The sequence below is a fragment of the Pholis gunnellus genome, assembly GCF_910591455.1.
Source record: "Pholis gunnellus genome assembly, chromosome: 2".
Classification (NCBI taxonomy): Eukaryota; Metazoa; Chordata; class Actinopteri; order Perciformes; family Pholidae; genus Pholis; species Pholis gunnellus.
In genome coordinates, this window is record NC_136536.1 from 22,815,131 (window position 1) to 22,841,435 (window position 26,305).

Sequence of the window (26,305 nt, forward strand, 5' to 3'; positions counted from 1 at the left end):
CTGGAGAGAAAGGAATAGAGGGGGATTGAAGGGCAGAAGGCCCCGCTGCCCGAAAAACACCAACAGCCGGATGAATAAAACAGATTTGAGTAGAGAGGGAGTCGTGACATCTGGCTGAAGAGCGAGTTAGACGTTCTCCTCATTGCCTCTCTCTTTCTTTTTCCCTGTTCTGTCCACTCTTCATCTATCCATCTTCCCCTTGTCTCTGTCCCTTTGGTGACTCGAGGGTTCAGGCGGTCAGACAAACAGACAGAAACGAGCCCCGTAACTCGACCCCCTCCCTCTACCCTCTTCCTCCTCCCCGACGTGGTGTGTGATGGTGTGTCCCCTCCTCTCTGTCCTGGAGACATGCCTGTGCAGGAGATGGCGGTGAGTCCTGTCAAGTCCCTGTACTGGGAGCAGTTCCCCCCCATGTCACAGCGCCGCGTCTACAGCACTCCCGTCTACCACGAGGGCCTGCTCTACGTGCTGGGGGGCTGCAACGAGACCGGCACGCCCCTGGACAGCGTTGAGGTCCTGGACGTAGAGAGCCAGACGTGGAGCCAGCTGCCGCCGCTGCCCACTGCGCGGGCGGGGGCCTCGGCCGTGGCGTTAGGAGGCCAGGTGATGGTGCTCGGGGGCATGAACCAGCAGCAGACCCCGCTGGCCTCAGTGGAGATGTACCACCCCGACGAGGGCAAATGGGAGACGAGGGCCAGCCTGAGTCAGCCATCCATGGGAGTCACCACTGTGGAGAAAGGTAAGGAAGGGGAATGCTTTGTGTGTAACGCTGCTTTTCATCCCAGATGTGCAACATTATTGTCGGTAAACAGCAGCTACGCTCACCTAAAGAGAGGGAGACATCAGCACCGTTGAGCTGGTTATTGATATGATTATGGTGTGACGAAATTGCACTGACTATAAACTGCTGGTTATTGTTTATGTTTTGGTACAAGAACACGCAACAGGCGGCATCCTTGCAGGATTTGCTGTGTTGTCTACCACCATAACTCCAGTCGTTACTGACCAGTCTCTCTGTGTGTTGTCTAGTCGTAAGGTTTGTGTTTCCTGACCATCAAAGCCTAAGATATCTGTGTAAGTTGGTGGAATGAATCTTTTCCGGTGGGTTGTCTGGTCTTTGTAGGATTCAGCATGGATACGTAGTAAGAGCAATACGTGGCATGTTAAGAGTTTGGAGGATGGCTTACCAGTTACCTACAGTGCCACCATAGCGTTGCTCCCAGGGCCAGGTCCAGGAGTATTTAATCATGGTTACATTATAAAAAGCCCCATTGAGGAGCATTGCTGGATGTTACACTATCAAAGTTAACTCAAGATGAATTTGCTAAACTCAACCTTAAATCCTTTTGTTGTGTAAATCAAAATCTAACCTTTGCGTTGTTTGTAACTTATCATGTATTTCTGTAGTAAACGTCTGAATCCTGTTCTGTTAGAAAGAAATCTTACATTTTTTTTGATAATACAGAAATGATAGGTGGCTGCTTCTGTATAATACCAGGGATAACAAAGCTGCTCTTTAATTCCCATCTCTACTACATGTATCATCGGTTGGTAAGGAAGCTAACGTTTTAGCTCGGGACGTGTAGCTTTAGCCTCAGTCTTTGTTGCATCGTTACATGGCACTCAAGGCATGTAGCCATCAAATGCTATTTGAGTACCTGGAAACCAAAGAAAGTCAGCTGGAATTTGATATCAGCTAGCTGGCAACAGTTGATCAAATATCTGACAAAGAATGAACAGAGAAGCTGTTTTTTTCTGCGCCTGTCTTAGGTCAAGAAGCCATTGTAGAGAAGAATAGAAGTTTATTTTGTATATTTATGAACTATACTTTCCAGACTTTGGTTTAAAAAAATCTCTCAAACTTCTGCTCTACAGGATAGGTTGTGCTTTATATTACATCTTTCATTCTATTGAAATGTTGTGTTTGTCTTTTGTGAGTAAAGAGGTGCTCTGTAGCGTTCCTTAATATTAATCATCCACGTACACACGAGATGTATACACATCTTCATTTGACAGGTTCACTTGATCACAGTGCTTTCTCCGCTCTGATATTCTGAATTTGTCAGTGCGGGACCACTGTGCCTTCACCCCATCAATTACTGCCAAAACCTTCACGCGGGCTCATTAAGAGCGGATTATGCAGCTGCTTTGACACATTCACAAGACTTTGAAACAACAGCGGCGCCAACAAACTCCTTCCTCTGAAGCAGCAAAGTGAACTAATTAGCTGTTCATTTTGGAAGAGGCCCCTCCAGGCTCTTTCAGGGACTGTGAAGCTGCTAAAGTGTCTCTCCAGTTGAAGCTGCTTGTGATTAAAGCTAAGTGGCGTTAAGGTCGATGGCTACTCTCAGAAACCATGACGCTGGTGCCCAACTTGGGCTCAGGTTTAGAACATATGGGAGTGAGGCAGTCCCAAGATCGTGATGATATAAATGGTCAATATGTTGTACGTGTTTGTTAGTAAAAGTCTACTGCGATATCTCCGTCTGTGTATGCGCTACCTCGTGTGCTTTGGCCAAATGTCAAACATAGCTCGTGTGGAGGAGCCAGACGTCATGTAGTCTACCTCCGCTGAATAAACATAGCGGACTTAATGCTCATTCCCCAGGCGTGTGCAGGCTGTCTGAGGTTGTGCATGTTGGCGCAGAGGAAGAGAGAGAAGAGTGGGACGAAGAAAAACGAGAAAATGAAGCGGTCGCAGGCCATAATAGGGGAAAAGATACACCGAGAGATTTGAAATATTGCACTGACACTGAGAGAGAACAGAAGTGTGATACACTTGTTGAAATTCTGCTGCAATTTCCTGTGTTTATATCTCAGGCCGCACACGGTCGAGTGCTGGCGTGATAAACCGGGGAATCAATATGACCTTTCAGGGTAATAGAGACAAAGCGAGGAAATATTTCTGTGTTTTTTATTCCACACACTGTATGACTGGTTTCTGTTGACTGTAATGCACATCACTTCGATTCTTCCTGCATTTAGGGATGTTGTATTCAGTGCAAAGCCAGCATTACATGTTGGATTAAAGGGATATGAAATAAAATTACAGTTATTAAGGTATGAAAACACAAATCTACAACACTTAGCGCTTCAATGACACAGTGAAGTGTCAACCCATCATATGGTTTTGCTTCACCATTCCCCGTTCCTTCAAAAACAAAGCAATAACTACGGCTTAAGCAACACTCAGGTGTGTCAACAGTGTAGCCGGCTACTGTTATTGCTTTTGTGTGTGTGAACAGTGTGAACATAGCGTAACTGGCTTACTGCTGACAGGCCAGGTTTCTGACTGGAACGTCCACTGGAGGTGTCCTGACTGCTGCCATGCTCTATGACAGGTGTCCTACCCTGTAATACAAGAACAATGCTGCTCTTTTATTTTCATGCCTTATACATGGATCATCAACTGGTGAGATTTGCTGGCACATGCAGCCCTGGCCTCAGTCTTTTACCACGATATCATTTATGTGATATTGAGAGTAAGAGTCGATGACTGGAAAAAGACAGGCTGCTTTTGTTTCCTTCTGTCTGAGAGCAAGGACCCATTACTTTACAGAAGCTCCAAAGAAGCAATAGGTCCTTTGAATTTTGATTGGAAATATTCCCTCATTGTAAACTGCTTATGGCATGCTAAAAAAGAAAAGCATTACAGGGCCGATGGATGATGATCTCAATAATAGACTAGGTTAGTGTGTATTTGCCCGTCATGGTTTCACGCCTGCATCACCGACACACACGCTGTCCTCTGTACTGAACGACGCTGAGGAGAGACTGAACTAGGGCTGTACCGAATGGTTTGAAGCTTCAGAGCTTCATTTATGACGTTGACATTTAAATTACTATTATTAATAATAACATACAAGATACATTGCGAGCAAAGTCCACCTTCCTCTCTTCCTCTCTCTCTGTCACTTTTTCTGCAAACACATAGCGGGCACTCAGTCCTCCTCTCTGTAATTGTCTCAGGCTAAAGCTTCACATGTATTGTAGAAACATAGGTGCAATCATTTCCAAAATGTCTATATGTGTTGGCGTTTGGGTTTTCAAAAGTTAACATTTTCACTGCCCCCCCCCCCCAGCGACAGAATGATATATCACAGGGTCAAGATGGGACCATTTGACTCTGGAGAAGATCGCCCAACTATAGACAAGAGTGGCAACTGTAACCAAGGGGCAATGGGACGCCTTAGAGTTTTAACATTATTCTTGAGTGTCAAAATGTTGTCTGATTCCGAGTCATGATGAAACAACTTTAAGCCACATGGCTTTCAGCAACACCTTCATAATGTTGTACGTTACATATTTATATTTACCAAACAGAGCAGTGTTTAGCAGTGCGTTGTAATGAGGACGGAGACGAGACATGCTTCAAGCTACAAACTGGTGCTGCTCTAAAGCCCTGCAGTCGAAACACCTTCCCTAAGTGGATGCTGTCACACTCATTAAAGAAAAAGTCCCATTCAAGAAAAGCTCAACATTAACAGCTCAAGCGCTGGTGTTTTCATGTCCTGTGAGTGCTGCGGAGGAGATTCACTGGAGCAGCTGTAGTGTGAACTGGAAAATACAAAGGAAACACACACGAGACAGGGACCTCACACTGTTCATTTGCAGTTATTCATTCCACCCTCACTGTCTCCACTTGTCATTATGGAAGGAAGAAGAAATTGAATGTAGTTGATAATCCCCACCACCAGTACATCCTGTGGAATGTATCAATCTGAGACAGTAGGTCTCACTGTTAATCTACGAGGATCATGTCTGCTGTTGTGCATGCCTATCTGTTAATTAGCAGGAATGTAGCACAACATTCAAATGAAAGCAGCGCTCTGTTGATTGGATTTTGGGGGAAACTTTTTGGGACCATTTTATTTGTCTTCTAGGAGATGAACTGTGAACACGGACCGGTCTTAATTTGATGCAAAGATTTGTAATTTAGCAGGAATGTAGCACAAAGTAAAATGGAAGTAAAAGCAGTGCCGTTTATTTAAATGTGAAGCATTCTGTCCCTAAAATCAATGAAAAACCCCAATAAATAATCTGAATATTGATATAAATAATCGATCACTTCAGCCATAATCGTGCAGCCCTAGTAGATACACACTCCACTGTTTTCTGTGATATTTAGCGTTACAGTTACGATCCCTGCCGAAGCTCCAGGACTTGGAGGAACACTTCATTTTGCAGAACCCCGTGTACAGTCACAGTCTGCCTGCAGCTGAATCACGTGAAGCTGCTGCAGTTGTTGCTGCCCGTGAGGGTTACAGGATGTAAATGAGATTCGGTGTGAGGCTGACGGAGGTGCAGAGCGGGGATGAGTGCTCGGGCACGGCATGTGCAAAACAGTGGCCTTAAAACCCTGCTGCTTCATTTAAATACAGCACACGCACCTAATCCTGACCCACGCAGTACAATGAATGCTTTTCCTTTCATTCCTGGGACTCCTTTGGCTCGTTATTGTAGTAAAAGGCAGTTGCATTTTACAAAGTCAGCCATCAGCTTCACCTTTATCCGGGACTTTTGTCATCTGCGGCGTAGAATTCAAAACGCACGACTTCTCGGATGCTCTGGTGTTATGATTACCGCTTCGGCGCTGCTCATTACTTCAATTTTGCGTCAACAAAGACAAGAATAGACTCATTTACTGCATTCAGCTCTGCTGCCGACACTTGTTTTGTTTATCGTAGTTGGAGAGATCAGAGTCACATGAAAGAGATGAGCGGTGGGAAGATGAAGGCCCGAAGCTAGAGCCTAACCCAAGAAGTCAGAGCACCACCTTAGTGTTTACATCCTCCTACCGGTCCTCTCAGGCTGTCGGGACTACTATCTTTGCATGACTGTGTGTATGAAGACCCTGAGTTGTACACACTGTGCTGTTTAATATCCAGTTTAAACGCCAACATCACCTGTTACTCTATGGAATGTACAGGGAATAAATAATCATCAGAAGTTCTTCAGCTGCTTACCAAAGAGTTGATATAGCATTATTTAGAACCCCCTAATTTGAAGCAATCAATCTAAACAATCACTGCAAGTTAAGATTTGAACTAAGAATTAAGAATTACGGCAACTAAGAATTACTTTAAATCCCTTACGCACAATTTTTAAATAAACGTATAACATTTAATACAGGTGCTTATCTCTTATCTCTTAATTTTGAGAATGATTACATCTTAGGTCAATGAATCACAACACTACTCCAGCAGGGGAAAGGCCACGGATGCATGAAGAGACAGACAGTGGGAGCGAGAGGGACCACGTTGTTTTAAGGTGTGGAGTTTAAACATCAACAATCTTTGCTGTCTCCATCCCATCGGCCTCTCTGCAAGAATAGTGTTCAAATGAACTGGTTCAAAGGTTGAGGGCTGAAGCTGCTGCCACATGTCTGACATATTGAATAGTTCTGTCGTCTGTCTTCACTAAATGTTGAACCGACCCTAAACTTATCTTTAAGAGCAGTGTCTACATTATACTGTCAGCTTGGCAGCAATGGGTTGATTCTGTCCTGTTGTTTTGTTTTTTTCTTTCGATTCTGCAGCCAAGAGGTACAGGTGCAAAAGAATGTTTCAAAATGCATAAGCTGTGTGTGTGTGTGTGTGTGTGTGTGTGTGTGTGTGTGTTTCAGATGGTGGTCTGATGATTGACATGTCTTTGCTAACACTGCAGCCCTAGAGCCTCCTCTCCTCTCCGGTTCTCTCCTCTCCTCTTCTGTTGTCTCCTGTTCTTTCCTCTCCTCTTCTCTTCTCTCCTCTTCTGTTTTCTCCTGTGCTCTCCTCTCCTGTTCACTACTCTCCTCTCCTGTTCTCTCCTCTCCTCTTCTGATTCCTCCTGTTCTCCTCTCACCAGACGCCCCCTGGCTGTTTTCCTGTCTGTTTCCTGACTTTCTCTGGCGAGCGTTGCTGTTCCTTGGCAACACGTGTGTGACTGCCATGTTTGTTTTTAGACTGATCAGAGGGAGCGAGTGGATTAGTTGTAGTCAGCAACTGACTCTCAAATCAAATGAAGAAAGTTCAATTGAATAATATCACCTTTATTGTCAGATTTAACTGGATGAATTATAAATAATACAGACTCTAATATTAAATACATGTGCTTCTCTCATTGGATTCCAAAATATAAAAACAACATTAAAGAAAGATTTTGAAAAATGTTTATCTGAAAATAAAGTACTTTATTTTAGAACAATTAATATAATAATTTAACAATAACTGAATTCAGAATCAGAACCGTACAGAGGCATGGGCCCCTGCTGAGCTGGGGGAGGGGGACCTGGTGGTCTGGGGCTGGTTGCTGGAGCCGGTGGGGTCAGGACTGTCCCATTGTCTTTCAAACCTACAGTAGAACTCGTTCAGCTTGTCTGCCAGGCATTGGTCGTTCATGGAGTGGGGGGCTTTAGGTTTGTAGTCGTAGGTGATCTGTTTGAGACCTCTCCAGAAAGAGTCTCTTGCTGAGAGCTGGTGTTGTAGTTTCTCAGAGTACAGACGTTTAGCGTCTCTCACTGCCTTACTAAACCTGTATTTTGCCTCTTTATACAAGTCCTTGTCCCCACTCCTAAATGCCTGATCCTTGTGCAGCCTTAGCTGTCTGAGTTCCACTGTAAACCAGGGTTTGTCGTTGTTGTAACTCACCCTGGTGCATGATGGTATACTGTCCTCACAGAAGCTGATGTATGACGTCACAGCCTCTGTGTGCTCATCCAGACTGTTGGTAGCAGTCCTGAAAACATCCCAGTCTGTACGGTCCAAGCACGCCCGGAGGTCCTCCAGAGCTTCACTGGTCCACTGCTTGAGTTTCCTCACCACAGGTTTGCAGAGCTTGAGTTTCTGCCTGTATGCAGGAATCAGATGGACCATGACGTGGTCAGAGAGACCCAGTGCAGCACGAGGGACGGCGTGATAGGCCCCGCTGGGGTGTAACAGTGGTCTAACATGTTCTTCTCTCTGGTTGGACATTTAATAAACTGTCTGTATTTGGGGAGTTCATGGCCGAGGTTGTCTTTGCCCTGCAGCTTTAAATTCAGTTCATTCAGGTGTTAAGTGATGTCACCCAAGAAAACCATTATATTCTCATCTTCTAAAAGGAGAAATGTGTGTTCAGGGTCCAACCTTCTATCTGTGGTTATTTAAACCACTTGTTTCAGCTCTATTCTCTCTGTTGTCATCATTGTTGGTCAGTGAATTCATGTGTTAGGATTCTGATCATATTGGGCTCTAAGGTTGATTTTTCTGTCCCTCCATTTCAGATGTGAGTGGGTACGTTTGTCTCGTAGTGGAGCTTCACTTTGCTGCTTTCAATAAAGCGTCACAGTCTTTGAACATATGAGACATACTGGTTTTAAACGGTCTGTGGGCAGAATTAACATTCAAGACTCTGTCCTTTCTTGGTTAAAGACGCTGGTCTCTCTGGTCTCTCTGACCACCTTTCTCTTTTTGGAGAACGTCACGTGAAATAACTTCTTGACTCACGTTCTCTCCGACTGTTGGGCCTCTCGCCCAGTCTCTCCCGTCTGTGTGTGAATCTCACTAAAGCCGCGGTGCTAATCAGAATACACATATTTGATTTGCGAAGCAGCATCACGTGAAGTGATTTACAACGCATGTCATTGGTCGGTGTGTTTCCTGGACGTAAAGGCTGGAAAAGCTGCACCTGTTAAAATAGAAGTGCTCCTTCAAAATGTAATAATTCTTAAATATGTATAGTTATAAGTCCAGGTCCGGATACAACGACGTCTGGGTTAGGATTAGACCCCTGTCCTATATCAATATGGCTCACTACAGCTCATTGGCCATATTTGTAATGTAATGATAATAACCTTAGATTCCAACAGTTGTTTGCCTTTTGTCTGTAATGATGATGTGACGGACAATTATATATATTATATAAAATGTATTTTTTCTTTACTGAACAATGACCGATCAGTGAGTTGGATTATGAGATTTGTATCGATATAGCCACAGCTGAGACTCTCAGGTTAGGTTTTCCAAAATGTATATTTACACCCCTACTTTGCCCTGTTCAGTTGTATTTCCCCTCTCACTTGTTTTAATTCAGGGATCAGTGAACTGTGAAACATGTATGTTTTATTCCTTTGCACAGAGACCTGCATCATAGTGTATAATAAATGCAGCCCCCCCCCCCCCACTGCTCCCTCAGAACATCTAGATTTTAGTCCCCTCCATGCAGAGCTTTTAATTGCTGCTGTAGCGTGACTCAAAAGTGTCACACTCCCACTGCACTGATGAGTATAATTTCCTTTTTCCCCCTCGGTCTGTGATTACCGGCCACTGCCCTCTCCTCAGGCAACAGTCGCTGTCTGCGGCTGACAAAGAACCGTTCCACAGGGCCTGTGAAGCCCCCGAATGATGTAAAGTAGGTTTCTACCAGGAAGGAGATGAAGGCATGCTGTCATGGCTTCAAAGTGGTGGAGGGGGTGTGAAGTCAGTTACCAACAAAATCCCAGGAAAGACTTCACTCTCTCCTCTTTTGAGATAGAAGATGGTTTGAAGGCAGCCGAGCTGCAATGCGTTGTTTCAAATTATTAGTTGCCTCCAATTCTAAATATTTGTGTTTCTACTTTCTTTGTGCTTCTAAACTTCCTGTAGCAACATCTTTTTCTTGAACATCCTGCAATGACCTGTTTCTTTGGGCTCCTGGAGCCTCAGAATGAATTATGCAAGAGTCTGTCTCATTCTGCGGTGCTGTGAGGTGGGAACACGCGTTTGGATTTGTGATTGGTAAAAACTAACAGAAATATCTAAGGAGTGGGTGCCTTGCCTGAAATGTATAGCAAAGCTTACTGCACCTAGCACTGATGCTACTAGTTGAAAGTGTTGTTGCACAGGCCACAAAATAAGTGTAAAAGTATCAATTACGTCCACTGTAGTTTGAGACTATTGGGAGGGCACGAAGTAAACAATAATACAGTTTCAAATTCTTTTTCCATGACCTTTTAAAGGAATATCGTACTGAAAAACTAAAATGCAGAAAAAATGCAGACATTGGTTTGACAGTGTTCCACGACTTCAAGCTATGAAGCTCTACGCAACACGAGACTAGACCTGATTCTAAATCTTTCCTTGACATCGAAGCTCAATGTTAATCTACAATTCTCAGTTTTTTCAGTGAAGTGTAGGAACTTCATTACAGGATGGATTCTCTAGTGACGGCTGTGACTAATTTATACTTCTGCGGAAGATCTTGCGCAAAGTTGCAGAGAACATTTGTGGAGCTCGCAGAGAGCTGCGAACACTGCGCCCAGCACGCCGGGCACCGCGGACTCTGCACAAGTTTGATTGGACCTCGGGGAAATATCTAATCGTGCCTATTAAATCGTCTCTACATCTCTGTGTTAACAAGGTAAAGAAGGACACAGCAGAGCAGACTGCTCAGCAGTTTCTGTGAATCAAACGGTTGCTCTTCGCAGAGGAAAGTTGGGTAGCTATAATGCAGGAGCTTTCAGTGTTTCCTCTCAAAGGTTTTTGGTAGCAGTCGGTTACAGTGCTGTGTATTTTGCTCCGCTGATCCCCTCCTGTGCCTTTTGTGCATTTTAAATGGATATTAATTGCAGTGGTATGAAAAAGAAACACCTCTCATGCCTTCTGTGTGCAGCCTGTTGTGGAGCCACAACCGTGTAGTGCGACACAAACTTCCAGTTTCTTTCCAGACTCATCAACCATGTCTTCTTTCTCAGTAAATCACACTTTCATTTCAGTTCCATCATATACAAACACATGACTGTAAACATGCTTTCAAAGAATTGCGGTTATCAAACTTTTTCACTTTTATCTGCTGTTTTTCTTTTCGGTCACACAGAGACCGTCTAGTTAACTTTACTGCCCGTTTTAGTTTCATAATGCTTCTCAGTGGAGGGAGTGGTTTGGCACACAGTGTGCTGGAGTAAGCAATAGGAATCACATCAAATCATGAGATTGCCAAACCTAACGACAGCATTGGTCCATCCTTGGGACCAGCTGTTTTAATAAGCGGCTCCAGTGAACAGTGGGCTTGATTGAACGTTAACACATCCAATAATGGATTAAGGAAATTGCTTGACATTGGCAGCCCTAATATGTTGTGACCGATGACACCAGTAGACAATCTGACTTGTAGAGGCAGCAGACGTGGACAGATAAGTGGAACATGAATTGAGTGAGTGCGTGACATTAATCCCTTTGAAAATGAGCACACAAACCTTTGGTAGCCATTAAGATGAGGAAACAGATTTGTCCCGCTCAGGTTTATTTTTTTGTTATATCTGTTAAGTGCTACCGGGCACATTTTACAACACGATAAGCTAAAAAGTCCTGTTGGATCCAACATTTTAGATACACATCTTGAAAATCAGAATCAAGCTGAGGATTTCAATCATGTTCACACCTAGAAAACTATTGCTGAGCCATTCTCACATATCTGTGGACCTCTCATCAGTGTAAAAGATTTAAATAGGCACAACAATGTGCATCTTCTGAAATGAAAACTGCCTTTAGCTTTAAATAAGCTGCTTTAAGCTTGTACTTTGGCTTATACTTAAACAAGAGCTGTATACATGTGTGTGTGTGTGTGTGTGTGTGTGTGTGTGTGTGTGTGTGTGTGTGTGTGTGTGTGTGTGTGTGTGTGCTTTTTCCCTGCTTTGGTTACATATTCTGTCTTCATTCAAAATAATGTCTGTGTTTCACCCCCTACAAACAAACACAGCACCGTTGAGACGCTCAGTGAATGCTACTCTGAGCAGCTTGTTCACATCAAGTATCTTAGCATTAAAAACGAAACAAAAATGCGTTGGTTGTGCAAACATGAAAGGTCCTCTTTTTATAAGGGATTTTATTTTGAGAGGCTTATATTCATGAGAGCAGAAAAGCCTGAGATAATGACATCAAAGTGTCATTTTTGCACTCGTACTGTTTTGCTCAACAACGCTTCTCGTTTCAGTGTTGTGGACTTTAAAGAATAAAGCTCGTGCTAGTTTTCAAACTTTTTGCTTTCCATGCACCTCAGTACAGCTCTAAACCCGCAGCGCTGAGCGCAGTGGTTTCTGTTCAAGGTGAGAGTCTCTGATGACAAGAGCCTCTGACAGTGTGGCCCGACTGAGCTGAAACTGAGCTGTTCTGCTGCAGGGCACACGCTGGAGTTTCCTCATATTCATGTCTCACCCGACACCGTATCACTTATTGCGAGAGCCGTGCGGCTGAGAGAAACATCTGCATTTACTTTCGACTCGACGATCGAAAATCTACCGGGAAACACAAGCAAGACTACTGCATGTAACGTTTGAGAGACAAATTATACAGTAAGTTGATTTTATAATAATTCAGCCTTACTTGGTATTGTTTGACCACAAACTTGCTAAACTAGCGTTAGCCACGTTTATATAGATATTGCTGTATAACTGACATTACTGATTCAGTTCACTGACCCTAAGGACATTTCTCTTCCTACAGAATTTAAAACGTGTTATACACAGTTAATGTGTAGTTTACAATAGGGTATAGGGTATAGGTATAGGGACGAGTCGTAAAGTCAGTGAACTGTCACGCAGCAGTAGCTGTCTAAAGCTGTACACACACAGCACTGCTACGTTCACTGGTGGTGGAGACTAAAATAGCTTCATGTGTCCACGATGATGCACGCTAAACTGTGGCTGCTAACTCTCCTGGGCTCTAGTGAAGTGGGCTCTGCCTGTTTGTGCATCGTCTGCAGCTTATTAGACTCAAATGCCGGGCGGTTAACATCACGTTGCTGTAGTTGTATCTGGTGCCGTGGTATTGGTGTAGTTTTGAGCACATGTATCGGGCCCGATACTGATTTTTGAACCTGTTTTTGTTTGTTGGTGCATTTTGTCATTTCCATTGATGGCTAGTCAAAGGGTAGATTTTACACAACATGTACAACACGTTGAATATGTTGGTTCGGAGGAAAACTTCAACGGTAAATAGAAAGTCTGGGGTCACTCACTCATAAAATGTGTCTTGTGGAAATCGTTCTTTCTGGACTCATCATCCTGAGCACAATACACTTCGGAGCACGGCTCTTTATCTTTTTTCTCTCAACTGGAAAGACACCCTCACTCTTATCACTATGAGTGCCGCGATTACTCTCTCCACCTTCACAGACTGACTGCAAAACATTCAACATGCCCGTCCTCTGTCAAAGCACACTCAGCAAACGCACGAATGTCAAAGCAGAGGAAGATAGAGCGGCAGATCAAAAGTGGATGTGGCTAAAAGGAGGTAAAATAACTCCTGCAGCCACCACCACCACCGGCTGATGCTGCATAACGGCTGTAGATAATCTGAGGGTGCTGGTGTCCTTCAAGAGGAAACAAGGTGACTGAACATCACATCATATTCTGTGTTCCCAGCAGAGCCATGAGTCGAGACTTGAGGGGCTTTGGCCAAAGACTGCGTGCTGACTCCTAAATGTTGAAGCCATGGATTACTCCTGCTGGGAGCCCGGTGTCTGATGATACTCTGTAGACGCCGGGGGCAGCACCTCTTACCCCCCCGGTAAAAACACTTTATCAGGGGAAGCCCGGAGCCCTGCTGAGGCTGCCATTAGAAGCTCAGAGAGGGGGGGTGATTACAGATCAAGACCTACACAAACGGAAGCCAGCATGACGATGTCAAATCTAACGGCATTAAACAACAAGACTCACTCGTGTTCCTTGATCTCAAGAGGAAAGGTAGGGATGCAGGAAAACGGGATGGAGGAGAGTGAATGAGAGAAATGAGAAAAGCGATAGGCAGGTACATTCATAATAACATATAAGATTGTTATGATGGAAATCAAGTCTTTTATTGGTTGTTCAGTGGGAGCTGTAGTCTCCAGCAACACCTGCTTGACAAAGACGACCGTCAGCGAGCGCTGGCGGGATGCGTTACAAAGAAAGAGAATAGACGCCCAGACGTTAGATAAAGAGACATCAATTGACTTTGTAGGGGGCAGCGATAATAGAACAGCTTAAGGTTGGCAAATAAAGCACTTCTATCACTTTCTACATCCAGACTGAGTTCAGGCTTTTGCTGCTTTTAAACTTTAGGGGATATTTTTTGCTCTTATTTCACTGTAAAAACTGGTCCCATGATCAGATGCAGGCTTTTTGAAAACTAAATACCTGTCTACGTGGAGCTTGTTTTTTTTGGGCCGATTTATTCAATAATGGACAATAATGTGGACAAATAATGACTTGAGGCACTTGCGTTTCCTAGGCGACCTAATCCCCCTCAAAGAGCAGTCCACCCATCTCACATTGCTCTCCTATTACATGTTCGGGCTTCAGGAGATTCTTGTACTACTTTATACGTCTACTCCACTACAGCTCAGAGGCAGTTATTGTACTTTTTACCCTACTACATAACACAACACTACATATTACACTTTTAAAGCTTTAGTTACAAGCTACATAGCTCATTTATATTTTATATTAACATGTGATGTGTTATTGTAGGTTAAGCCACCCAGCATTATACTGTATAAAGCGGTTAAAATGAGCTCGTTGAAGTGATGAGAACATAAAAGCATTAAATATTATAATTCAATGTTACAAATCATATGATTCTGAAATGAGCCATTGACTATAATGACTACTTTTAGTACTTCAAGTATACTTTGATGTACAATATTGTATTATAATAATATCCTATTATGGCATTAAATCTTCTTTATGTCTTGCTCCCTCTCTCCCAGTCTCTCTCTCTCTCTCTCCCTCTCTCTCCCTCTCTCCCTCTCTCTCTCTCTCCCCTCTCTCTCCCTCTCTCTCCCTCTCTCCCCCTCTCCCCCTCTCTCTCTCTCTCTCTCTCTCTCTCTCTCTCTCTCTCTCTCTCTCTCTCTCTCTCTCTCTCTCTCCTCTCTCTCCTGTCCTGAAGCTCTCGATGGGTTTTTACTGGTTTTCTGACAGATTTATGACCTCAAAACATTTTTTTTAATGTGTGCTGCCAGTGACATAAAACAGTGACTTCACTCAGAGCGGGCAGGGTGACCTGTGTGTTGGCATGACGCAGCGATGGCCCATTTATTAACTGCGAACAAAAAAGACACCGTCATGCTAATGGCCTCAGTAAAGGAGCAGAGACGAGACCGTCGTGTCACAGACCTGCACTTGAGAATCTAACCTGACCAAATCACAACAAAAAAGGCTTCAGTGTAGTAATATTTTCATGACCTGTCTATCATGATTGGACCTTTATGATAATAATCATTAAAAGTATGACTCTAGGTGACTGCATCTGTAAAATAAATAATTTACTTTCATTTTTTAATTCAACAATCAATGTGTTTTTATCAGTGTACTGAAAGCAGCAGAAAGGCAGAACTTAATGAACGTTATTATCTGTTCATTTATCGCAAGTAATATTGTTCTTGCGGTATTCAACGTCATTGCGTTTTGCACATTTCTCCTCATATTGTGCGGCCATAGTGTTATGCTAGTAGCAGCTAATCTCACATTGGCTTCACTCGGCAGAACCAGAGGTTGCTGCCTGGTTATGCTATGACTATCAATTGAAATAAGAGTGAGCTGATATTGACAGGATTTACATTTATGTCTCAACTGCTCGTTTGAAGCTAAACAAATTGCATTTTTCCAGTCAGAATCACAAACTAATAATAGGAAAATTATCACCAAACAGAAGTCAACTCGTCCACACAAAACAGGTTGGAGAGAGAGAGAGAGAGAGAGAGAGAGAGAGAGAGAGAGAGAGAGAGAGAGAGAGAGAGAGAGAGAGAGAGAGAGATCGTTCTGTAGCTGAGGGGCCCCAAAAAGAGAAGAGCTTGTGTATTTAAACGTTGGGGAGATCTAGTGGGACGGGGAGACCTGAGGGAGCTCCTTCTGTAGACAGCGGGCCCTGACAGGCCGACATCGCCGCAGGCAGTGACACCGAGCTACCTGGAAAAACACTGTACCATCTCATTCCCCCCTCTCACTCTCCGGCTGACCTTCTCACTGTACCACATGTTGTCATTACCACCTGATTTGTATGACTTGTGTGTGCCTCAGGCTTGCATTCCTTCATATATGACAGCATAAAATAAAACATCAGCATTGTTTATCGCAGTTTAGAATTGCAAGTCACTCCTCAGTAATACTTTCTCTCTGGTGTTTACTGCATTTAATACTACTTTACATGAGAATACCCTGCTTTTCTGTCCCAGTAGGCGCATTGACAGACAGACACACTGCTGGAAGGCTTTACCTGTGCACAACAGGACACTGTGACTTTCCGTCACCGTCTGTCGAGGCACACCCGGTGGTGCTGCAGCAACAGGGGAGGAATGTGAAAGTTCAACTTTATATCACTGACGCATAAGACAACAAAACAGCGGTGGTCGTCATTGTCTCAAATGTGTCCTGTCATATTTCATTTAAGGAGAAGTTTTAAACTAAAATCTGTGTAGAAAAGTACAGAATGCCATTTAATGTTTGATCCTCCCCGATGCTGTCTCTGTGAGAGCTACAAGTACTTTACAAACTCAGGAAATAATCTTACAAACAACTGTAAGCAGCAAACAAAACTTAAGTGGGCCTTTAAGAATTATGGCAAAACCTGGATCACATTCAGTGACGTGAGGAGACATTATTGGTGAACCTCAAAACTCTAACCTGTTACGGATTCTGCCTAAATCCCATTAAAAGATAGATGTGAAATTGTAATGCAAAGCGAATGAGGCCAAACTCAACATACACGACAGATGTTTTGTTTAGAGAGAGAGAGAGAGGAGAGAGAGAGAGAGAGAGAGAGAGAGAGAGAGAGAGAGAGAGAGAGAGAGAGAGAGAGAGAGAGAGAGAGAGAGAGAAGAGAGAGAGAGAGAGAGGCATGATTCTGACTTAGATGCAGTGGTGGTAAGTGAAAATGTGCATTAACTTAAGTACACTTTGAAAAAATGTAGTTTGTACATTTCTGTTCATTTAGCTTAAAGTCGAAATCTTGAAAACTTTAATTTGAATAAATATCTGTTGTGTCACTATCACCAAATGAGGTTGCAATGGGGATTGAGGCTGTTGTTGAGTGAGGACAGGCCTTGCATTAGCAGAATTACAAACTGGCTGTCTGTGTCAACATGCCCAATAAAAATCACAGGCGGTAAGTGAGATCCAAAAACACACCTGCAAATACCACGTGTCACCACAGGTGGCGCCAAAAAGAATGAAACGGAGACCTTTAAGTAACTTTAATCAAATGAGATACAACTTGTTACATAGTTAGCTTAGAAGTGTTAGTAGGCAATTTCTTTAGGTGAGCTTTCCCCCCTCGCTTCTTATGCTAACACAGGCTAACCAAGTCCTGACACCAGGTCTGTGTTCATGCTGCATTCAACACAACGTCAGCAGATGGGCAGAACAGGAAAACCGCCTTTTATTTCGACCTTGGAGTGATCACACATTATTCCAGTGGGTGCTGCTAGCCTTACAGTCACACCATTTGGATTAGCAGCTTCTGCTGTGTTATGTATTTGTAACGCTGCGTTAACAAGTCAATCGAGATGTTGCCAGGGAATTGGTGGCGCTAGTTTGCAGAAATTGGCTTGGTGTGTAAGTGCACATGTGTCCCTGTGTGGATATAATGAACCTCATGGATTGTAAGGGATTCTTTATCTTATCCATCGTATCCAAGATAACGATGGCTTCACCTACAGGTGTTCAGTACAAACAAATCTTTCATCATTTGTTTTTAGCAGCAGAGATCCTCTCACTGGTGACTGAGAGCACCGCTGTCTGCTCAGCAGTGTTTCACAATATGTTAAAGAATATTATAAGACTGAACTGGAAAAACCTGTCAAAAATAATAGGCTTTTTGCTTGAATAGGCTGGTTTTGTGCTGAATGCAACAGCTTGAACCAGCAACAGACTGAAGGAACAACTGAACTGAAGCCAGTCAGAATCAGTGCAGAGCGGCGATGCAGTCACTTACTGTACGTTTTGAATGGTGGTGCGTTCACTTACTGCTGTACGTACTGTACAGCAGCAGTTTTGTTGGTAAGAATACATAAGCAAGAGAGAGGAGAAGGGAAGGTGTGGGAGAAGAAACAGCGGGAGGTGTGTAGATAAGTGTGAGAACACAAGATTAAAGACACTAGCATTCAGACACAAAGAGATCTGCAGTGCAGAGGAAATAAACAACACCAAAAGATTTGATAACAGCCTTCTGAACATCCTTTGAGTCGGTGTAACCCACACTCAATACTTGACCCCACAGTGAATAGAGATTGATGAGCTCACTTGGTTGTGCACCATTAGATATTGTGACGAGGAGCAGCAACCCAAGCAATGGGTTAAATGCACACAGGGCACGTCCACACACACGCTTAGACAAGATGCACGCACATATTTTACATTTTCACTGTGGCCGCTCGCTGATGCTGTCATGTCAATGTTTTACATTTTTGTTCATGTGTTTACCAGGAGTACTTTTCCAGGAAGCACGTTGGGTATAGCAGGAGCCGTCATGCTTTCATGTTTAATTGTTACTGTTAACTACCAGCTACCACACTTGTCTTTTCATTTACCTCACCATTCTTGTGTTGTGTTTTGGGGATTGTTTTCAGTAATTGGATCAAATTGGGTTTTCTCTACTAATGAGCCTCACTGCACAACTAAAAGGAGACAATTCTCCAGTTTAAAAGATGTGTGTGTGTGTGTGGGGGGGGACTCAACCCTGTAAAGGCTATGTCCAATTCTTCTGTTCTGCTGCACTTAAGTTTCTTCCTCTTGATACGTTTCCCTTTCCTCTCTCTCTCTCTCTCTCTCTCTCTCTCTCTCTCTCTCTCTCTCTCTCTCTCTCTCTCTCTCTCTCTTTCTTTCTCTCTCTTTTCCCATTTTTGTCACTAATTAAACATTCTCACTTGTATTATTGTTCATGCCATCTCCTCTCCTGCGTCTGCCTCTGGCCATTACTGCGTCTCCACTTGCACTCTATGCATAGTAATAGTGAGCTGAATAACAGAGTATCGGTGTTATCTTGATGACACGGTCGGAATACGGATGAGAGTTTCATTATTGCTTTGGGCATGTCGGGGGACAGATAACGATGATTACACTGACAATGATGAACACTCGTCTGAGAATATGCTCTAATTTAATCTGCCCAACCTGATTCAAGGTCTGTACAGTAACTGAGGTCAGCACAACAACAAGAACAACAGGATAATCATTTCCTCGACCATAATGAAAAATGTCCGACGTCACAGGAGCTGGTCTGGGGACAGAAGAGGCAGAGATGCTTATATTAAGGACATGCAGTGGGAGAAAAAAAAGAAACTTGGTGGAAAATTGTGGAGAATTGATGTGAGTCCCTGTGGAGGTTGTTTACTTTCGCAAAGCAATGACTCATACCTGCAATGGACAACCAGAGCAAACCATAATCTACCCTGTCAAGATGAGATACAAGTGTATTGATCCATTCAGGGAAATAGCAGCATTATTGTTTGATCACTAGTGGAGATAAACTCAAACACAGAACACAAGCAGTAGCAGCAGGGTCGTGTAAACATACAGATACCGATCTCAAGCTTAACAATGATATGGCCAATATCATGGCCAAAAGTATATGGACACCAATATGTGCTTCATATCAACCTCCACTCTTCTGGGGATCTTTTTCACCTAATTTTGGAACCTGTCTGCAGGGATTTACTCCCATTATTTAGTTATAATTAATTAGTAAAGTTGCCCATTAGTTTTAGGGGATACGGTCTGGCTCATAGTCAGCTTTCCAATTAGGATGCATGTAGCGGTTATTATTTTCAGTATCAATTAATCTGCAGAGTATCTTTCGAGTAATTGTTTTGACCATGAAATGTCAGAAAACAGCAAAACACGTCAATCACAAATTCCTAGAGACTTGAAATAGCTCGTTTGGCCAAACCAAGGGTCTAGAACCTAACGTTATTTGATGAACTATCACACAAGACAAAAGAACAGCCAGAAAATATTCAGCATTTCTGCTTGAAGTGTCATGTTAGCGGCTTGGTGAGGCTGTACGTCAGTACGCTACCATGCCAACAATGACGACGCTAACATGCTAATGTTTAGCAGGGATAACGTTTGCCATGTTCACCATCTTAGTTTGCCAACTTGTTTTAGACACAACTTGAATGTCTGTTTTAAATCTCATGGTTATCCATCTAAAGCTGTCAAGACCTTTCCCTCAAAACCAAAAATGTTGACCAACTAGTGACGCAAGAGGAAAAGTCAGGGGACCACTGTAGTCATTAGGATTTATCCTCTGGGAACCATGATGTTTGATTCTTCAAACAGTAGGATTGATGATCTGTCGAAGCAAACCTATGATCTTAAGGTGAGTCTAGAAATGACTCAAAAAGATTTTGATGATTTTAAAATGTCATGCAATACTGGTTTCAAAAATTGTAATGAAACCAGGACAGATTTGGACACAATCTGCAAAAGTTTGATCTCAATCTCCGACAAATCAGACTATCTGGAGGGCCAGTCCAGACGCCATAATATTGTGGTAGAAGGCATTAAAGAGTCTGGTAAAGAAAACCTGACTGACTGTGAAGAAAAGGTGAGAAAACTCTTCAGTGAAAAACTACAACTGGATCATCTGAAAATAGAGTTGGATGGGACCCATAGGGTTGGGAAGCATATTCCATCTTCACAAAAGCCCCGACCCATTGTGGTCAGATTTCTACGGCTGCAGGATAAACTCTCTGTTCTACATAAAGCTAAACATTTGAAGGGCTCAGGCATCTTCATTAATGAGGACTTCCCTGAATCCATCCGCCAAAGAAGAAAAGAACTACTCCCAGCTATGAAGGCAGCTCGAGAGAGAGGTGACATTGCATATTTGAGATACGACAAACTTATTGTCCATCCACCTTCCCAAAACCCACATCAACAAAGAAATGTTCAGAGTCTGGCTACTTAGTCTCTAACATTAGTAATGTATTAAGTACTTTTTAGATTTCTTTTGTATCTGTATACATGATTCTTTTCACACACTATGGTCTACAACAGATCTGATCTGGAAGGCCAGACCTTTACGCCTTTTGATCTCTCTACCAGTGACTCTTATAATTTTGATATTGACCCAGATTTACATTTTTTTTCTTCACTTGATGTATCTAGCCTCTAGTTTTTATGACGAAACTCAGTTTAATGACTTCTGTGTTTCTCTGCCACGTAATACATTCTCTACTTTTTATCTGAATATAAGAAGTCTTCCTAACAATTATGATAAATTTATTCATTATTTATCTTTACTGAAGCATGATTTTTCAGTTATTGCCCTGTCAGAAACATGGCTTACTGAGGATTCAAGAGAAATCTTTAAAATACCAAAATACAATTCAGTTCACTATGTAAGACAGAATAGATGTGGAGGTGGAGTATCTCTGTTTATTCACGGTGACTATGAATTCAAAGTTAGGGATGATCTCACTTTGAAGTCGGATGGGGATGAGGTGGAATCTGTTTTTTTAGAGCTCTCTGGTGTCTCTGGTGGAAAGAATGTTATTGTTGGTGCGATTTATCGCCCACCTGATTCTGTCATCAAAGTTTTCAATGACAGTCTGGGCTGTTCTCTTGACCTGATAAACAATGAGGATAAACTTTGTTACATTTTAGGAGATTTCAATATAAACTTTTTGAAAAATCGACTACATACTCCTACTGGGGATTTTCTCAATATTCTTTACTCTAGTTACTTTTTTCCTCTTATTCATAAAGCAACACGAGTTACAGAAAATTCAGTGACTTTGATTGATAACATCTTAACCAATTCTTTGAGTGAAGGATCCAAATCTGGAGTCTTGTATTCCGACTTGTCTGATCATTTCCCCATTTTTCAGTACTCTTTATTCGAGATTAAGAGAGCTAAACATACTAAGACAATGATGCAGAAAAGAATGATGAGCAAATCAAATATTTCATCATTTAAAGATATTCTTACCAGTATTTCATGGGATGATTTATATGTTGAAAATAACGCTGATTTGGCATATCAGAAGTTTATGAAAGTTATTAACCTTAGTTTCAATGATTGTTTTCCAGTTTGTAGTTCCACCAAGAAAAGCACTAAAGTTAGTAATCCCTGGTTTACAATACATTTACTGAAACTGCTGAGGAAAAAAAATAAACTGTACAGAAAATATGTTTCTAATCCTACGCCTCTTACTCATGGGGCTTATAAATCCTGTAGAAATAATTACACCCATATCATCAGATCTACAAAAAAGAAATATTATAGTGAAACATTTATGAAGTGCTCAAAAGATATAAAAAACACATGGAAAGTAATAAATCAAGTGTTGCAAAGAGAAAAGACGACCCCAGCGCTTCCTTCAGTCTTTTTGGATGGTGATAATTCTCTTGACAAGCCATTTGATATCGCCCAAAAATGTAATGAATTCTTTGTAAATATTGGTCATGAATTAGCTAACAATATTCCGGCTTGTCATGGGAATCCACTGGATTTCATTCCAACAAATGTCCCTATTATCTCGAATTTTATGCCCCCAAATATTCAAGAAATAAGTGATATAATTGATGATCTTAAAATATCTTCGGCTGGCCATGACAACATTTCTGCATTTCTTGTCAAACAGGTGAAACAGTCAATATTGCAGCCACTTGTTCACATCTTCACCTTGTCTTTGAAAACAGGTGTTGTGCCAGAAGATTTAAAAATTGCCAAAGTTATTCCTTTGTTTAAAGCAGAAAATCCATGTTGTTTTAACAACTATAGACCCATATCTATATTGCCTTGTTTTTCAAAAATACTAGAAAAAATTGTACAAAAAAGGATAATGCTTCATGTCGAGTCTAATTCAATTCTTTACAAACACCAGTATGGTTTCCGTAAAAATCATTCAACTTATATGGCTTTACTTTACGTTGTTGATAAAGTTATTTCTGCACTTGACAATAACGAATTTACCTGCAGTATTTTCATAGACCTTTCCAAAGCCTTCGATACAGTAAACCATAATATTTTATTGGAAAAGCTGCATAAATATGGATTCCATGACATTGCATACAAATGGTTAAAAGATTATGTCTCCAACAGAAGACAGTTTGTTTGTGTTAAAGGTTGTTATTCAAACAAAGCCAGTCTAATATGTGGGGTTCCACAGGGCTCCATTCTTGGACCATTATTATTCCTTATTTATATTAATGATTTGTCTAATGTGTCAAAAAGCCTTTTTCCGATAATGTTTGCAGATGACACAACCCTACTTCTTTCTCATTCAAATTTCAATTCACTGATTATGGAAGTTAATGCTGGTTTAACTGCCTATGCTACATGGTTCAAATTAAATAAACTATCTTTGAATATCCAAAAATCTAATTTCATTATTTTCAGTGGCAAAAAATCTTACTCTAAGGATTTATCTAAAATTAAAATTGAATCTGTTGAGATGCCTCAAGTGTCATCTACAAAATTCCTAGGAGTTATTATTGATGAGAGTTTAAGTTGGAGTAAACAGATTGACTGTGTTAGTAGAAAAATAAACAAATCTATTGGAATAATAAGTAGGGTTAGACATCTTGTCTCTGCAGACTGTCTACTTATTCTTTATTACAGTATCATTTATCCTTATCTTTCATATTGTAATATAGTTTGGGCAAGTACTTTCCCTACTTCTCTGCAAAAAATGTTGGTCCTCCAGAAACGTTTTGTTAGGATCGCAACCCGATCACAGTCACACTCATCTTCCGCTCCTCTATTTCGGAAATTGCAGATTCTCAATATTTATAACATCAACACTTCCCAAACTTGTGTTTTCATTTATAAGATACTTTCTGGTGAAGGGAATATTCCTGATCATTTCAAGACTTACTACAAATTTAATTCACAGGTTCACTCATACTCAACTCGCCAATCTTTACATCTTCATCCTCCTAAATTACTGACTAGCAGAGGTCAATTTTCAATAAGGTTCAGGGGAACCAAATTATGGAATGACTTTTCCTACTTAACTAAAAAATGTCTCTCTGTAAAATGTTTCAAAAGGTGCCTAAAAGAACATCTAACTGCGGTCTTGTAACAGTCTTTTATGTATTATTGTTCATGTCTTTCTTGTTTTGGCTGCTACATTACATTTGCAGTTGTTTCACTCATAGGGACTTGTATTGCCTTTGCTTATGAGTTACTGCAGGTTTAAAATCCTACATCACTGAACAAACACAGGACAATGCTCACTCTCACATACACACACATGCTCGTACACACTAGACACAATAACATTATTTTTGATCTTATCTTTCATTCTTTCTTCCTTTCTTTCGTTGTAATGTAATGTCTTATTCACACTTTATGTTTGTAATTTTGTAAAATTTTAATATTATATAGGTGGAGGCTTCAAATAAGCCCAGTTGGCTTTCTGCCTCCTCCTGCACTGTGATATTCATTTATCTCTGTTATGATTGTTTGTTTTGAATTTCATTGCTTGAATTGTGCAAATAAAATAAATAAATAAATGTCATTGCAATCATCTTATAATTGTTGAGATGTGTCAGTCTGAATTAAAGTGGTGTACTGCCATCGCCATCTTGTTTTCTGCAACCAGAAGTAACAAGAGAGGGTGGAAGAACAACCAAACGCTGAATATGGTACAAAATACACAAAATGGTTTACTTTCACGAACTAAAAACATACAGTGAAAGGGTTAAAGTTGTAAGACAAAAACGCAGACAACTCCCAGACTATTAGTCTATTTGACTCTAAATGGACCATCATTTACGAAATGAACATCATGCTGTATTTAAGAAGACTTGAAACTAGAGATTGAGACCATAAACTCATGTTTACAATGTTTACTGAGCTAATAAATCAAGAGAGAAGTAGAGTCATTTTCTCTTAGATATCTTTACAATCGGACTCTCCAGATGAGTCGCTCCTGCTGGCCATTTGAAAGAATGCAAGTATGAGGCTCTTCTGCATTGGCTTTGCTTTTCAGAGGTTGAGGTGGTCGCCTGATATAAACAAAGAAATCCGTAATTAATCAAATTACAAAATTGCCACGGAGTGAATCTGGAGCTTTACCTTCACCGTTCACATCACTCTCCAGATATCTCAGACATCTCAACGTGCCTTTCTCTAATTCCTCATGCTTTCATCACACCTCCCTCACCTCAACTACTCTACTTCACCTTGGCTTCACCTCGTTCTCTCTGCAGTACCTACCACTTACACTCATTCTTTCGCTCTCCACCACTTTTCTCAACAGCAGTCTCAATATCTCATCAACTTGTTAGAAATGTGATTTCACGAGTGCTTTTTCTGACTAACTACTCATTCAAATCTCTATGCAAGATGAGTCATATGCATTTGCACTTAACTTTTCTATGTTTTTGCATGAAATACATCCACAAAAACACAATCATTCCTATTTTGTACAGTACACGAACAACCACACATTGGTTGCGTTATTACCCATCATTTTCATTTTTAAAATGAAAAGAAAGACACTAAAGGCCGATATAAAGGTGGAGTCTAATCCAATACACTTTTTGTCAAATTCAGCGAATATCTCTTCACGGTTTGCTAGCTGTCCGTTCTGTGTGCACAATGTTCATACACAGCTCTGTGAATTTGAAACAAACAAAGTGGACCAAGCCACCGATCAGCCCTCAGTGTTTTGAATTTCTGTTGATATAGTTGCGAGCCGTCCTTTGTTTGTGCAATGGTTTTTGACCGCAGTGGAAATGTTGTCTTTGAAAGGCTTAATGCCAACAAAAATGGATTGAAGCAGGAAGGGGTTGTTAGATTAAAACGTATTTTAGAGATGATTTCATCTATCTGTTTTTAATTGATTTTGAATTTTGGACTTACGACTGTATACGTATATGTGTGTGTGTGTTTGTGTTTTTTACTAATCAATATACCGAAAGAAGAATGAAGAGAAATTTCAAAAGAGACACGACGCCAACCGTGCTGTCACTTTTCATGTCAACACCCACATATTTCCCCATATTTCCTCATACAGACGACTTCTCAGTGCGGTTTTAATCCCCACTGGAGACTGGGTTTACCGGACTCTCTGAACGTGGGATTTCCCGATCCTGCAAACGTCTTGCTTCAACTGGGGAAATGGCGCACCAAACGCTCCTTCTGCACCAGTGGTGCGGCTGCACCGTTCGGTGACCCGTAGACTCACAGACACGCTCCAAGGCCTCCGGTCCGTCAAAAGGACTTTTCCGTCATCATTGAAAAAATGTCATCAATGATGGAAAATAATTTGCGATTTCTGCAACCGCACATGCAGAAGGTAATGTTGGAAAATGATGGTAAATTTGGTTTGAACTAAAATAGTTATGCAATGAAAACTCTAGAGGCTCCACTACGTTTTG

The 26,305-nt window shown here is 41.6% G+C and overlaps 1 protein-coding gene across 1 annotated transcript in view; it reads left to right on the top strand.

Moving 5' to 3' along the window:
* Nucleotides 1-348: 348 nt before the first annotated feature.
* Nucleotides 349-26,305, top strand: part of klhdc8b (kelch domain containing 8B) — a gene marked incomplete at both ends in the record, with an annotated part of 130,554 nt that continues 104,597 nt past the window's right edge. Inside the window, one exon of the mRNA XM_079179578.1 lies at nt 349-739. Within this exon, the coding sequence (XP_079035704.1) occupies nt 349-739 (391 nt within the window). The remainder of the gene's footprint in view (nt 740-26,305) is intronic.